General features: G+C 38.7%; 4 protein-coding genes across 4 annotated transcripts; all 4 read left to right on the top strand.

The window, feature by feature from the left end:
- Positions 1–3,051: 3,051 nt before the first annotated feature.
- Positions 3,052–3,851, top strand: MONOS_15619 (uncharacterized protein; the record flags this gene model as incomplete). The annotated part of the gene is made up of 1 exon (XM_067868507.1): positions 3,052–3,851. The coding sequence occupies exon 1, from the start codon at positions 3,267–3,269 to the stop codon at positions 3,849–3,851; it is 585 nt and encodes a 194-aa protein (XP_067735003.1). The 5' UTR covers positions 3,052–3,266.
- Positions 3,852–3,872: 21 nt separating this feature from the next.
- Positions 3,873–4,193, top strand: MONOS_15618 (uncharacterized protein; the record flags this gene model as incomplete). Its single annotated transcript, XM_067868506.1, has 1 exon — positions 3,873–4,193. One exon carries the CDS (start codon positions 3,873–3,875, stop codon positions 4,191–4,193), a length of 321 nt encoding a protein of 106 aa, XP_067735002.1.
- Positions 4,194–6,810: 2,617 nt separating this feature from the next.
- Positions 6,811–9,835, top strand: MONOS_15617 (uncharacterized protein; the record flags this gene model as incomplete). The annotated part of the gene is made up of 3 exons (XM_067868505.1): positions 6,811–6,840; positions 6,888–7,345; positions 7,471–9,835. 3 exons carry the CDS (start codon positions 6,811–6,813, stop codon positions 9,575–9,577), a joined length of 2,595 nt encoding a protein of 864 aa, XP_067735001.1. The 3' UTR covers positions 9,578–9,835.
- Positions 9,836–9,885: 50 nt separating this feature from the next.
- MONOS_10739 (alpha-amylase catalictic domain containing protein) lies at positions 9,886–12,042 on the top strand. Its single transcript, XM_067863214.1, has one exon. It carries the CDS (start codon positions 9,936–9,938, stop codon positions 11,319–11,321), a length of 1,386 nt encoding a protein of 461 aa, XP_067735000.1. The 5' UTR covers positions 9,886–9,935; the 3' UTR covers positions 11,322–12,042.
- Positions 12,043–14,611: the final 2,569 nt, after the last annotated feature.

Genomic DNA, 14,611 nt, shown 5'->3' with positions numbered 1-14,611 from the left:
TTCAAGATTCCCCATTTTAGGGTTTATTTCTCACCAGATAGCCAATCAACTGTTTTCAGTTGACAACACACAACATCCCTTCCTTTCACTTTCACGCGTCCCAGAACAACAAAAACAAGCATCTTCTTTTATCACTCAGATCCCATCAATTCAACTAACAGCGACAATCAGATTTGGGTTCACTCATTGTCACCTTCAACCACTCTGATAAAAGCAATCGCTCACTTATCGAAGTTTGTCTGGTATCTCCTGCTCATCCTGTTCCTCAAAGGAAGGAACAAGGACGAAGATATAATAAGTGTTGTGACATTCACAAGAAAACCGGAACGAATTATGTGTTTGGAACAAAACGCACAAATTGAAATCGCTTTCAAAAATTAAAAAAAATGTGATTAATCATTGTGGCTCTTGATGATTAAAAAGTTCTGTTTTTTTATTTGCGGAGAACAGCCAATCTGCTGAGCATCTCTTTCCATCACGGTGACTCACTCTTTCTTCCAATCAACAGAAAAAGATTATGTTTGAAGACAGATCGACAGAGAATGGATATCAATCTATTGTTTCATTTTTCAGTTATAGTCCGTTCTAATGATCACATAAAGCAAAACGAAAACTTTTATTATTATCAAGGAATAAACAAGAGAAAATATGCATGCCTATTTTTAATTTATGAAATAATTAATAATCTGTTCAAAAGCCATCTCAATCCACACATGAAACAAACAAAAAAATGTCAGTATGCGTGATATATTTTGTGATCAGATATTCTTTTTTTGAAATATTCGATTGTGAAATTACAAGAAAAACAAGAAGAAAACCAATAGAGAAAAATCAATTTTAAACAATGTTTTTGATCATTTATTGTTCATTTAAAATTTTTTCAGAAAAATTTTCGATTCAATGATTGTTCACCTGAAAAGTTTAATTGCAAAAGACAAACAAACTGGTATTTATATCACATCTCAGATTAAAATATGATATCAAAAATTATCAAACATATCTTTATCAAAAAAAAAATTGGATTTATTTTTTGATTCCTTTTCTGAAAATATCACGATTTAAAACAAACAGATAAAATAAAACGAAAAATTATCACATGTGTGATTGTTTTTGGAGTTTTTTTATTTTTCCTGTATGCTTTCAAATTAAAATAATTTTCATAAGCTTTGTTATTTTTTTTCCATTGAAATCCAAAATTTTAGTAATTGTTTCATGAGTCATTATTTGATGTGGAGGAAAAAAAAATCATTCGTTTAATGAACAGAGATTTTTCAGTGCCATATATTTATTTGCAAAACAAATGTTCAATCTGAAGTTTCCAATAGAAAAAAGTTGATTTCAAATTTTATTTCTCATTAATATTGAAAAGAATCAAATTTGTTGAATATGAAATAAACACAGCTATTTCCTTTGAACATTTTCACAACTCAACATTTGAATAATCAATATGGGAGAAATATTATTGAAATGAATTTTCGAAAATGAAATCGCAAAAAATGCGAAGTTTAATTATTGCAAATGAAAATTGGAAATAAATAAAACATCATGAAATTATTCTCATAGATCATAACTCCATTAAAGGAGAACATATCCCCCTCCAATTATGCTGATTTTTGCCGCTATAACAACTCATTGAACTAAACCTGTATGACGTAATGACAACTGACGTGAAAATTTTCATTTCTGACGGACTTAACGAAAATTTACACGTCAGTAATTAATTATCGTAATTTCAGAAGCAATAAAACAAAAATAAATTATTTACTTTATTCATTTCATTTTCATATTGTTTATTGCATTCAAAAAATTCTCTTTGTCACTGACTTATTTTTTTTTTAAGAAAAAATGAATGAATTTTTAAATTAAAATGGGAAACTGACGTGAAGGCAAAAAAGGAATTTTAGATCGTCATTGACAGTCAGTTCCTGCCAGGTCAAGTCAGAGTCACTATGACTTTGATCAAAAAATAAAATTTTATGCGAATAAGCGAATGAGATGCATTTGTCTTGATAAATGACAAAATAGTTTGATATTTTAACTTTTTATTCGAACTTTTGTTTTTCATACAATATGAAAAAGAAAACGGACAGATACGAAAAAAGAAGGCAGTTTGAAAATCTTTATTATCTATTTATTTTATTTGTCTTTCAGTGCTTCATATCACCAGGAAATCGTTTGTTTATTTTTATTGTTGAAATTGACTTTTAATGCTGTTTGTTTTTTCTTCATTAACACAACAAAAAAGTTCTTAAATAATATAATAAAATTCTATTCTAATTATTTGCAACAAAAGAGTGTTTTTCGTCAATCTTATTCGACATCTTATTCAGAAATGAATATTTTTCATCATCTTCCGAAGAGAACTTCGATCCAATTTATCTTCATCATTTGTTAAAGAAGCAATATTAACTGAATCACAAATTGAATAATTCCTTCTGGACAAAACAAATAGTTAATCAAAACAGAAGATATCCATTTTAATGATGTATACACAAATTCATTTATTAATTTTTTGAAGACTCAGATTTTGATCTTCCTCTTTCAACTGGAAAAAGCGAAAATTGTCTTGAAACCCTTCAAAGAAAAGAAAAGGAGATATTTGTGGGAAGAAAGTCACATTGACGATGGACTGGGATCAAATATTAGGATGAATAATTTTCAAAATTCTATTTAAAAGTCTGTGCACTTCTTTGATTTAACTTTTTTTTAAATTTTATTTGCAACATCAGAAATAAATGGATCACAACACGAATCCGTTTTCAAAAACAATTCTGAAATATTCGTCATAGTGTTTATTTCATGTTGATAAACTCACATAACTTTCAAACGAATTGCATTTGACTGTTATGAATTATCATTTCACAAACGAAAGCAGGAAACGAATTGTTTCTCTGATGAAAACTATATGTGGAGATTAAAGACAATAAATTGAAGTTGAGTTGACAGTGTCCAATGAAAATTCTATATTTATTTTTCTTTTTCACACGTCATTTCCAAAGATCTTTTAAAAGTCTATTAACTTCAAATCAAAATAATAAATAATCAGAAATAACTCGAACGAGTTTATTTGAAAATCATTAGAATGCATTGAAATGAAAATAGAAAATATCTCAAAAACGGTGGTATATCAATCTTTTTCATTTAATTCACTTCAATCACATTATCATGAAAAACACTCAGAGTTTTTTCTTTCTTTCTTCAAAATTCACCGACTATGCTTCATTTATCTCGCACCCGTTGAACTTTGTGTTTTTCACTAGAAAAATATGTTGGCCAAGGCTGATGAGGCGAATGAGATACACCCGCCATCTGTTGCAGTCTGTTGGCTGAACTGTTCTGAGTTGATACTGGTGATGGTGCAGTTGGCGAGGGAGAGGGAGAGGGCAGGGGAGGTGGCAGAGGAGAGGACACAGCTGGTGGGGGTGGCAGTGGAGGTGATGTCGGTGATGTTGGAGGAGTTGAGAGTGAGGGGAGCGGTGAGGGAGGTGAGGTGGAAGATGCTTTGGCTGCTGAGGGGGAGACTGGTGATTGCTGTGTGGTTGAGGGCGAGGGAGCCAGCAGTGAGGAAGAAGAGGGGAGTTGTGATTGTTATGGAGGTTGTTCCGGTGATGGTGGTTGTGTTGAGGTTGAGGGAAGGGGAGTTATCGGAGAGGTGGAAGAGGATGGGGGTGATTTGGTTTGTGGAGTTGTGGGCGATGGCGAGGGCAGAGACTGTGAGGGAGCCCTGGGTCTGTTGGAAGAGGGCAGAAGTGGCAGATGGATCTGGTGAAGAAGATGCAGATGAAAATGATGAAAATGATGAATTTGATGATGTTGATTGTGATGACTGCGAATGTGAGTTTTGTGGTTGAGGAATGCCACTGGAGGCGATGATGGTGGCAGTTGTGCCATTTCCAGTGATTCTTGTATTTGGGGCACGAAATGTGAGAGTCTTTGTGGGAGTGAAAGTGGAGACGAGAAGAGAGAGGGAGGCATCGCTGAAGGGAGCAACGCACCCGAGGGCATACTCCACTGTGGCACATGGGCTTTGCTGTGTTTTGCCACAGGCATCGACATCACTTCCACCATTTGAGACTATTTTGTTCTGGTTGATGATTGGAAGCCAGCCATTATATTCAGCGTTTTCAGCTGTTCCATTATTATACACTCTTTTTGTTGGGGTTGTTGAACCGCAATTCTCAAACGGAGATTGAGCTATGGAATTACCATTGAAAAACACATCGTTTCCTCTGCCATTAGTTGCTGTATTTCCTTCGAAGAAACAGAATGTGATGAATTTTATTCCATTCATCCAGGAATAAGTCGCTGTGCAACACAACCCAGCTCCTCCATAATTTGCAGAAGCTGTCAATTTGTTGTTTATAAACTGACAATCATTAACCAAAAATTGACTCGGTTTGTTGCTTGGAGGATATGTAAATGTTAAAGAACCTGTGGAATCACCACCCGAATTTGAGATGCACTTGCATTTTAAAAACTGAAATTGAACAGTTGTTGGATTATAATCGAGTCCAAAATACCAACCAGTTCCGCACCAGTTTGTGATTGAACAACTTTCCACTCTGTTTTCTGAGAATGAATAAACAGAATTTGATTGTGGCCAGCCAACGTAAGCAGCTCCTCCATGAGCAGCTGAACAACTTGTGAAATTGGATTTTGCGATATTCACATTTAACAAATATATACAATATAACGCCCCGCAAACATCACCACTAGAACAATTGCTGAATGAACAAGAAGTGATTGTGAGATTTGCATTTGTGCATTCAACATAAAACGCACCTCCATATTCATTTCCATCATTTAAATCGTTCCATTCACACCAAACCAGAAAAGGACAATCGACTTAATATCTCTCTGTGAGTTTCAGTTCCTCCAAACAAGACATGAGCATTTGGTGAAGAGTCTGTTTGGAACATGAAGTTTTTTGTACCGAAAAGGAGGTAGAATCGATTAAGAGGTGAGGGAACTCTGATATAAAAGCATTTCAATTTTATAATGAATCTGAAATCAATTAATGGGACATGTTAAAAAAATAAAAGACTGAAAACTTAAAAAATAATTATCACAAAATCAGTATTATTTTAAAATAAGTTCATATAAAGATTAGTCTTTTCGAAAAAAAAAAAAAAAAAAAAAAAAAAAAAAAAAAAAAAAAAAAAAAAAAAAACCACTGGAAAATTACTGACGGACGTGAGAAAAATTTTTTTGCGCGTCAGACAGGTTTACATTGAACATATCAGTATCCATTGATTTTTCCAAATTATTCAAAATATGAGTTTATTAATATTGCCGAACAGTAGATAGTTTGTTAATTTTTCTTTTTGAAATTTATTTTGAATACTTTTCAGGTGAAAATGACAATTGAATATTTTCATCAAATTTGCATTTTGACTCGATAATTGAACATACGGAATATTATAATATTTATTATTTATTTTTTAATATATTCCAGAATACAAAATTTGAAGCCAAATATACTGAAAAATGAAATGAGGTCAATGCGTATTATGGAAGACACTTTCTATAACTGTGGACAGTTTGATCATCTCAACTTCCATTAATAGTTGCCTTTCAACGTATTTTTTTAGAAATACAATCAGTGAACTCAAAGTCACACGAATTATTGTTATTATCCATCCATCAAAACGAACATATTCCAAAATTCTTCATTCTTTTGGGAGAAACTCTGAAAAATGAGATTCAACGGGTTTCGACGAAAATCGAAAAAGTTTTATCTTTGTTCGTCGGAGAAAGAAGTTTCATATCTGAATGTCACAGCAGTTTACACATATAAAGTGAATGATTGGGTTTTGCATCGCAATGGAATTTCAAAGTTTGTTGAGATTATGCATCTGTCCACAGTTTTTTAATTTTTTTGCTTTGGAAACACAGACTTTAAAACTTTCTTTCAAACTTTCAAATTAAAAATTCATTCAGATTTTGAATCATAAAAATTAAAAACTTGTTCTGCAAATAATGTTATAACATATAAATCTATATATAGAAAGATTTTAACCTTCAAGAATTTTCTAAATATTTTGTGGGGATATTAACAAATGTTTTCTCTTCAATTGATTCCGAAAAATTGAAAAGAAAAAATTTGAATTAATAAAAAATAATTCATTAAATAAGATAAGATACGAAAACGAAGAAAAAAGAAAATATAATAAAACAAGAAAAAAAAAAAAATTAAATAAAAAGAAAGAAAGTTAGAAAGAAAGAAAGAAAAATGTTGATTTAGAGCAAATCTTTCATAATTTTCATAAATACAAATTAACAAAGTTGAAAGAAAAAATTGTTTTTCATGCAAGGGGAATTAGATCAATTGGTAGATCGCGCGCTTTGCATGCGTGAGGCACCGGGATCGAAACCCGGATTCTCCATATTTTTAACTTTTGTTTTTTCTGATATAATGAAGAAGATGATGATATTTTTGTTATTTTTGTCTTTTTGAATATTGTTCTTTGAAAACTTTCAATAAGTTATACATATATTTAGCTTTCGTTTAAATGAAATGTTAATTAAATATTTTTTTTTGGAAATTTGAACCAAAATACAATATTTTTTGCTATCAAAATACTAAAATTTTCTTGAAAAATTATTTAAGAGTTTGTATTAATTCATTTGCTTATTCACAATCGATGTAAATGTCTTATTGTATGAAAAATAGTCGTTTGATAATTAATATTCAAAGTATAATTAATAATATTTTATTGAATTTTTTGTTTTTTGTTTTTTTTTTTAATATATGCATATTTTTATCACCTTTTGATGCTTCGTCAATAGACTCTCGAAAAAAATTTCAAAATGCATCTGCTTGCTTGGGCTGTGAAGATGGTTTGTATTGTTATTTACATCTAATTTATGTTTCTTCTATTACAGAGGTTTGGGGTAGCGGGCAGCAACTGTTTTATAAAACTTTTGCATCGTCACTTCACATGTCTTCATTTCAAGCAATTACAACTCACGCAACAGACATCACAAAATATTCGCAGAGTATTTCATCACGTCCATTTCCATCAAAAAATATTGAGTTTGCACAATTGGTGCATTCGCTTCAATCTGATACAAGCCCATCAAAAGAACATTCATCTTTCCAGACAACCATTTTACCTCAAAATGAAAACAAATCAACAAAATATGTGCCTCCACAAGTTGATTATAGCTTGCACACATTACCTCTTGTTTCCGAAGAAAGCAAAAAGCAAATATCCTTTGGCAAATCAGATTTGATAAGTAGCGAAATGGACAATGATCACAACAGTGGAGCAGAAAATGCTTTTGTTAAAGATGATCCTTCTGCACTCAAAAAAGATTTCTATTCTTTTGATTCTTTAAGAAAGTTTGACTGTTTTGACGCTGAAATAGTTGAACGCACACGCCCACCTGTGATTGAATCAAGAATGGAAGTGCTTTACGAAGCCATTGCGCTGGCACTGAAAAAAACAAAAGCGAAAAAACGAATAGGAAGCTTTTTGAAAGCAGAGCGAAGGGAGCAAATAAAAATGTCAGAAAAGGAATGATGACTGATGCTGGCACAGAAGGCGAAGAGCAGGTGAATGGCTGTTCCGGGGACGATGCTACGGGACTGGAAAGGGATGCCAGCAGTGATTCCCTTTCAGACGCCTCGTCTTCTTCAGCTGAGTCGTCTGCTTCTCTGCTTCTTCGCCGGCTGCGGTGGGACTCCATCAGGCAGCAGCGATGGGGGCAGGTGATCTACGATGTTGCTGACACCACCACTACCACCACCACCACTGCCACCACGAACGGTGAGAATGGCAATGGGAGTGGCAACAGAAGCAGCAGCAGCAGCAGCAGCGGGGTGGATGACCGAGAAAAGACGACAGAGGCGCGAAAGCAGAAGAAGGAGATGATCCTGAGCGAGTGGAAGCAGAAAGAGATGGAGCTGATGGCCCAGCGGCCGATGAGGCGGATGGGGCAAGACAGAGGAGGGGCGAAGGCGAGCACCAAAGACGGGGATGGAGGAAAAGAGGAGGTGGAGGCGAAGGAAGAAGAAGAAGAAGAAGAAGAAGAAGACAAGGCATTTGCAGCGCTGGAGAAGAAATGGAGCAAAAAGAGGAGGCGACTGATTCGGGAGGAGATGCGGGAGGCAAAGGAGTTTGAAAAGATCTTCCAGGAGCCGCTGCACAAGGAGTGGTATGACGGAGAGGAGGAGAGGCTGTGGGAGGAGGAAGAGGCAAAGGAAAAGAGGAGGAGGGAGAAGAGGAGGAGGGAGAGGAGGAGAAAAGGGAAGGGGAGGGCGACGGTGGAAGAGCTCCGGATGCAGCTGGAGGAGCTTCTGAAGAAGGAGAAGGAGGAAAAGGGAGAAGAGACAGAGGAGAGAAAGATGACTGGGGAGAAAAGAGAAGGGAATGAGGTTGATGATGATGATGATGATGATGATGATGATGATTGCGATGGTGGTATTGGGGGTGGAGAGGGAGGCAGAGAGGGAAGCAAGGGCGATGGAGACGAGGTGAGGGAGGCGATCAAGGAGCTGGAGGAGGCGATCCGGGAGAAAGAAGAGAAGGAGCGGGTGTCTGGGTGGCTGAGGGAGCTGAGCGACCTGGAGCTGTACCGGCTGGCGATGATGAGGGAGGCGCAGCGGGAGCGGAGGAAGAAGAAAGGGAGGGAGGAAGGGTGGAGGGGGAGGGGAAATGGAGAAGGAAAGGGGGGAGGCGGAGATATGAAAGAAATAGAAAAGATAGAAGAGATGGAAAAGATGAAAGAGGTGGTTGAGGGTGGAAAAGGGGAGGGAGGGATGTGGTTGAAAACAGGACTGTTTGGTGTCATTGGAGAAAGGATGGGCAGAAGAGGAGGTTTTGATGAGCACAGGACGGATGGGAGTGCAAGAGGGAAAGTGCTGCCGTCGAGCGGCCTTCGTCCTCCCCCTTCTTTTGGATGGAGGCAGCACACAGCACAGGGAGTGGGGGAGAAGGGCCTCTGCACTGTGCCTTCTCGTGTGGCATCTCCGTGTGCTGTGTCTCTGCTGTGCTGTTCTGTGGCATCGCGTGCAAACACACCGACTTTGTGCAATCTGCGAGAGTTGGAAGAGAGAGAGAAGAAGGAGGAGTGTGTGGCTGTTCTTCCACTTTGTGGCTGGCTGGCAGGAGCAGGAGAGAGGCCTCCTGCTGTGAACAACACAGCCACCGAACATCAATCTGAGGATGAGTATGGGAGAAGGTGTGGAGGCAAAGGAAGGGTGGTTGAGGGTGTGAGGAGGCGGATGAGGGAGGAGCGGAGGAAGGGGTTGGAGGGGGTGCTGGGGAAGCGGAGGGAGTGGCAGTTCTGGAGGACGCCGCACCAGCAGAAGTATCTGTGGGTGTTTGACAAGCTGGCAGTGAACACGAAGACGCAGCACAAGAACAAGAAGAACAGGCGGAAGGAGAGGCTGAGGGAGAGGCTGAAGGAGATTGAGAAGGAGATTGAGAAGGAGAAAGAAAAAGAGATGGAGAAGGAGAAGCACAAGGAGAAAGCAGCGAAGATGGGGTTGGAGCAGCATCTTTCATCCAGCGCTCCTCTCCTTCCTCTTCCATTCGAGCCATCCACCATCCCCTTCTCTCAGATCCCTTGACGAAATGCTTCTTCAATGAATTGTTTATGACAGATGACTTGTGTTGAGTGCATGTGAGTATATTGTTTATTAATGTGAAACCTTTGAAATTATTTCAATTATTTCTAAAAAAATCATAATTTATATTTTAATTTAATTTAAATTTTTTAAATAATAGATTTAATTTGTAAATGCTTCATTTACTTGGTTTAAATTAATATATATTGATTAGTTGTTAACTTATTTTCTGTGCGGATTTCAAATAATAAAACACCGAACAAAATAATGATTATTTATATATTATGGGTAATATTAGGTAAAAATGGATTAGATCAACAATTTTCGTTTATCGAAGGTTGTAACATATATTTTGAAAAGAATGTGGGCTAAAATTGCTTTGTACGTTTGTGCAGCTATTGCAAGCACAATTTGCGAAGAAAATGTCCAATTGGGCCGAACTAATGAAGAATGGAAGACAAGAGTCATTTATCAAATTTTAACGGATCGTTTTGCAAGATCAGATGATCGAAATGCTTCTTGCTCACTTGGAAGTTATTGCGGTGGGACGTACAGAGGAATCATCAACCATTTGGACTACATTCAGGATCTTGGAATGAATGCAATTTGGATTTCACCAATTGTCGAAAACACACCCGGATCATATCATGGATACCACGCAACCAATTTCTATGCGTTGAACACAAACTACGGAAATGAAAGTGAATTCCGTGAATTTTTGAGAGAATGCAAAAAACGTGATATTTGGGTGATGGTTGATTTGGTATTCAATCATGCTGGTCCAGTTGGAACAGATTTTTCAAAAATTTATCCATTCAACAAAGCTGAACATTATCACGACTGGTGTGATGTTTCAGACTGGCACAATCAGTGGCAGGTTGAAAATTGCCGCATTGCAGGACTTCCTGACTTGAAACAAGAAAATACCTATGTCAAGGATGAATTGATTAAGTGGTGCAAATGGATAATCAGCAACTATTCATTAGATGGAATTAGAATCGATACAATTAAACATGTTCCAGTTTGGTTCTGGAAAGAGTTGGAGCAGAAAGTTCCTGGAATTTACAAACTGGGAGAGGTGTTTGACGGAAGCGTTCAATATCTGAAGCCTTATGCTGATGCATTTCCAGGACATTTGTCTTATCCAATGTATTATACACTTATGAACGTTTATGCATATCGTCAATCATGCTATCAGATAAGACAGCGCTTTGAAGAATATGCAAACGCAAATATTGATGTGACACTGTTGGGAGGATTTGTGGATAATCACGATAACAAACGTTGGCTGAACATTAATGGCGATTGGAAATCACTGAAAAATGCGCTTGCGTTTAATATCTTGAGCGCTTCAATTCCTCTTGTATATTATGGTTCAGACCAAGGATTCAAAGGAGGAGACGATCCCCAGAACAGAGAACCATTGTGGGCAGCTGGCTGGAACAAGAATCACGAACTGTACAAATTTATTGCAGTTGCAGCAAAACAAAGACAAAAAATAAATCCAAAGGATCCTCACGTTGAACGATTTGTTGATGATGTCTTTTATGCATTCTCCCGCGGAAGCACACTTGTTTGCACAACAAACCAATATAACACTCAATTTTCTCGAAATGTTACATATTTGCCATTTAAAGCTGGAGATAAGATCAGAGAGCTGTATTCAGGTGCCACACAAACAGTTCTCAACACAGGAATAACAATCACTATGCGCAATGGTCAACCTCAGATTTGGATAAAAGTTTAAATTTATATCAACGCTCTTTTCTGCTTGCAAAAGCAGAAAATTAAATTTATATTAATACAACCTCTACAATCGAGTTATAGAAATTTTTTTTATATTTTAAAAATTTGATTTATTGGATAGACATGTTTGAGAGGATAATGAAATATTTATTCTTTATTTTCTTTAATTTCTTTATTTTCTTTCTTTCTTTCTATTTTTTTTTAAATGTGGATTGTTTGGTTCTTGTTGATCTAAATTAACTCATTCTTTACTGTGGATAACAAACTTTTGCAAAAGAAAATGAATTGACAATAAGCATATTTGAATCAATATATTTCATTGGAAGTATTTTTGCTTCTTTTCATTTCTTTCTATCTTCTCTTTTAGACATTTATGCTTGAATTTTGTTCTGGAGAAAAACTTCAGTTTTCTTATGAGTTGATTACAAAGAACCTGAAGGAGTGTTTTTTATTTTATGAAATTTCCTCATCCACATTTCAATTTTGACAAATATATTTTATTTATCAGAGTAAGTATTTGTTGAAGAGCATTATTTTTTCGATGATATTTGGAATGTTTTTTTTTTTAAAAATTTAAAGTTTGATACAAATGAAAATTATTGAACTGAAAAGAACCGAAAAGGTTGTGATTGGGAAAAATGCTTTTGTTCAAAAAGGATTTGAAGTAGCACACGGAATGCTTTGGCTGTGACGTGTTGCTCACCATCAGCAAAAAAAAAAAAGACTCAAAGCAGGCTCCTCACTGTTCTGAACGCCAATCCATAGAAAGGCTTGCAATGAAGCACAAACAACACAAAAACGAAAAGTTTTGAATTTCAAACTGCCACAAGCATAACATCAGAACAAAATAATGAAATAGACATCTTGTCATAAAAACACAAAAAGTCAAATTTCATCAAAAGAGAAAAAGAATACTGCAAATGCACAATGTTCGATTTTTCACATCACAGAGGCTCATTTGTCTGATATTTCCCATCATCAGGCATTTTCTCTGAGCAGATTCATTTCCCCAAAAAAGTTCATCTCATGCTCCTCCCAAGCATCCAGACGCATAAAGAAGTGCATCCCCTATTTCTGTTTCACATTGCATTCCTTTTCTCTCTTCTGCAATCATATCCCCCAAAGTCATCTTTAATGTGCTCCTTTTCCATCAATGCTTTCGTCTTTTTCTCTTCTCTCTTCACCACACGCATCCAAACTGCCATCACCTCCTCACACATCTCCACAACCCCAGAATCAATATCTTCAACGCACTTTTTTCTTTTTAAATCAAATCTTCCTTCGCACATGGCGAACTCAACTTCACTCACTCAACATTGATTGTCAACTCTCCCCACAAGTGCCTCAGAGCTTTCGCCTCCAAAAATAACTGCTCTTCCACACACAGCCCAGCAGCGCTTCTGCCAAAACCCACCCCACTCCCCACAAAAAATGTTTTTCCAAAGAGATGACCCATCGCTTTCAGTGAAGTGTGAATCACGAAACCTCACTTTCTGAGCACTCAGCTTGAACTTTGCTGCTCCATCGGCTTCCCAAAAACCAGCCAATCAACGGAGCGTCTCCAGCTCCACCTTCCATCGTCCCTTTCCTCACAGCAATTGCAGGCACACTGCCTCACATTCCCGTTGAAGGAACCATGCGAAGCTTGCATTTGCAAAATCATAAAAAAAAATCAAGCATCTTCTGCCTGGTCCTTTGCAGTGATGTTTCCCTCCGCTCACTTTCAAAACATCCATCTAATTTCATATCTCTAATATCTTTCCAACATTTCCCCAGCGGCATCGCCTCCTCTTCTGCGTGATTTTCATGTTTTGTGTGCTCCTCTTCATCCAGCAGCTCGAACCCCCTTCTCACCTTGCTTTACAAAAGTCTCTCTTTAAGCTGTGCAGTTCCATGCGAGAACGTGAATCCTGAATCAGAGCCGAGAAGGTTGAAAAAACAGAGTTTTTTTTAAAATTTGTGAGAGCTGCCCATAACAAAGTTGGCGATATCTGGCTGTTTGGTATGTTGTTTCTGGCGTGAGGGGTGTTGGTAGGCGGTGCAGGTGAGGAGGAATGCCTGCATTTGCCTGCAGGTGTTTCTCGAATTTTTGTGTTTTTGAGCATTATTTTAGTCTTTGCGCTCGTCTTTGCAAGATTTTCATTGTTTTTTCGATTGTCTCCTCTGGGGATGTTTTGTGTTTGTTTTGCTGCGATGCGCAGCCACAGGATACGCTTTGCGAGGTATTGCGTTGCGCACAGCAGATATGGCGATGAAAGCTTGGAAGAGAAATGCTTCAAACGCAAAGTCGAAAGCCCAGCAAAGCGCTGGGATGTGCACTCCGTCGTGCAGGTTTTGGCCGGTGCTTTTCCGGGTGCTCCTGTTTGTTGGGGTTGTGTGCATGCTCGGGGCAGCGCACTGGCTGGTTCCAGTTCGGAACGTGCAGGGCAAATACGAGGCGATGGCGCAGCGGGAGGCGCGGGAGGCTGCGAGGAGGCAGCGGCAGGCGGACGAGGCGAACGCCACGCGCGGGGTGAACGGGACGTTTGGGGGGCAGCAGCGCCCGGAGATCAGCGAGGACGACGAGGAGGACGACGAAGACACATGCATCATCCCGAAGGAGGCGGGGCTGGACAAGTGCGGGTTTGTGAAGGAGAACTGCAGCGAGTTTGGGGGCGATGCGTTTGTGCCGTACATCGAGCTGTACTACTGCGGGTTTGGGCGAGGGCCCGGGTGGTTCTATGTGGTGCTGCTGTGTGTGATGGGGTATCTGTTTGTGCTGCTGGGGAGCACAGCAGACACGTATTTTGTGCCGTCGCTGATCCACATCAGCGATGCGATCGGGCTGAGCGAGGCGGTGGCGGGGATGACGCTGCTGTCGTTTGGGAACGGGGCGCCGGACCTGTTCTCGCAGCTGGCGGGGGCGTCGAACGGGAGCCTGACGATCAGCATGGGGGAGGCGCTGGGGAGCGGGCTGTTCACAGTGACGCTGCTGGTGGCGGTGATCACGCTGATGCGGCCGTTCCGGATGGAGGCGAAGGTGCTGTACAAGGATGCGCCGGCGTATGTGGTGAGTGTGCTGCTGGTGGTGGTGGCGCTGGCAGCGAAGAAGATGTCTGTGGGGATGACGGTGGTGTTCTTTGTGATGTATGGGGTGTATGTGGGGTTCTCTGTGGTGCTGGAGCAGGTGGAGAAGCGGGTGAGGAGGAGGAGGGGAAGGATAGTGGGGAACGGAGGAGAGGAGGGGAAGCAACGGCAGGGATCAATCAACAGTGGGGAAGGAAAAGAGGCGGAAGGGTTTGGGGCAGGGGC

Source organism: Monocercomonoides exilis (genome assembly GCF_001643675.1).
Source record: "Monocercomonoides exilis strain PA203 chromosome Unknown scaffold3-2548433, whole genome shotgun sequence".
NCBI lineage: Eukaryota > Preaxostyla > Oxymonadida > Polymastigidae > Monocercomonoides > Monocercomonoides exilis.
The sequence above is the reverse complement of the archived record's forward strand: the minus strand, read 5'-3'. Positions and strand labels throughout refer to the sequence as shown.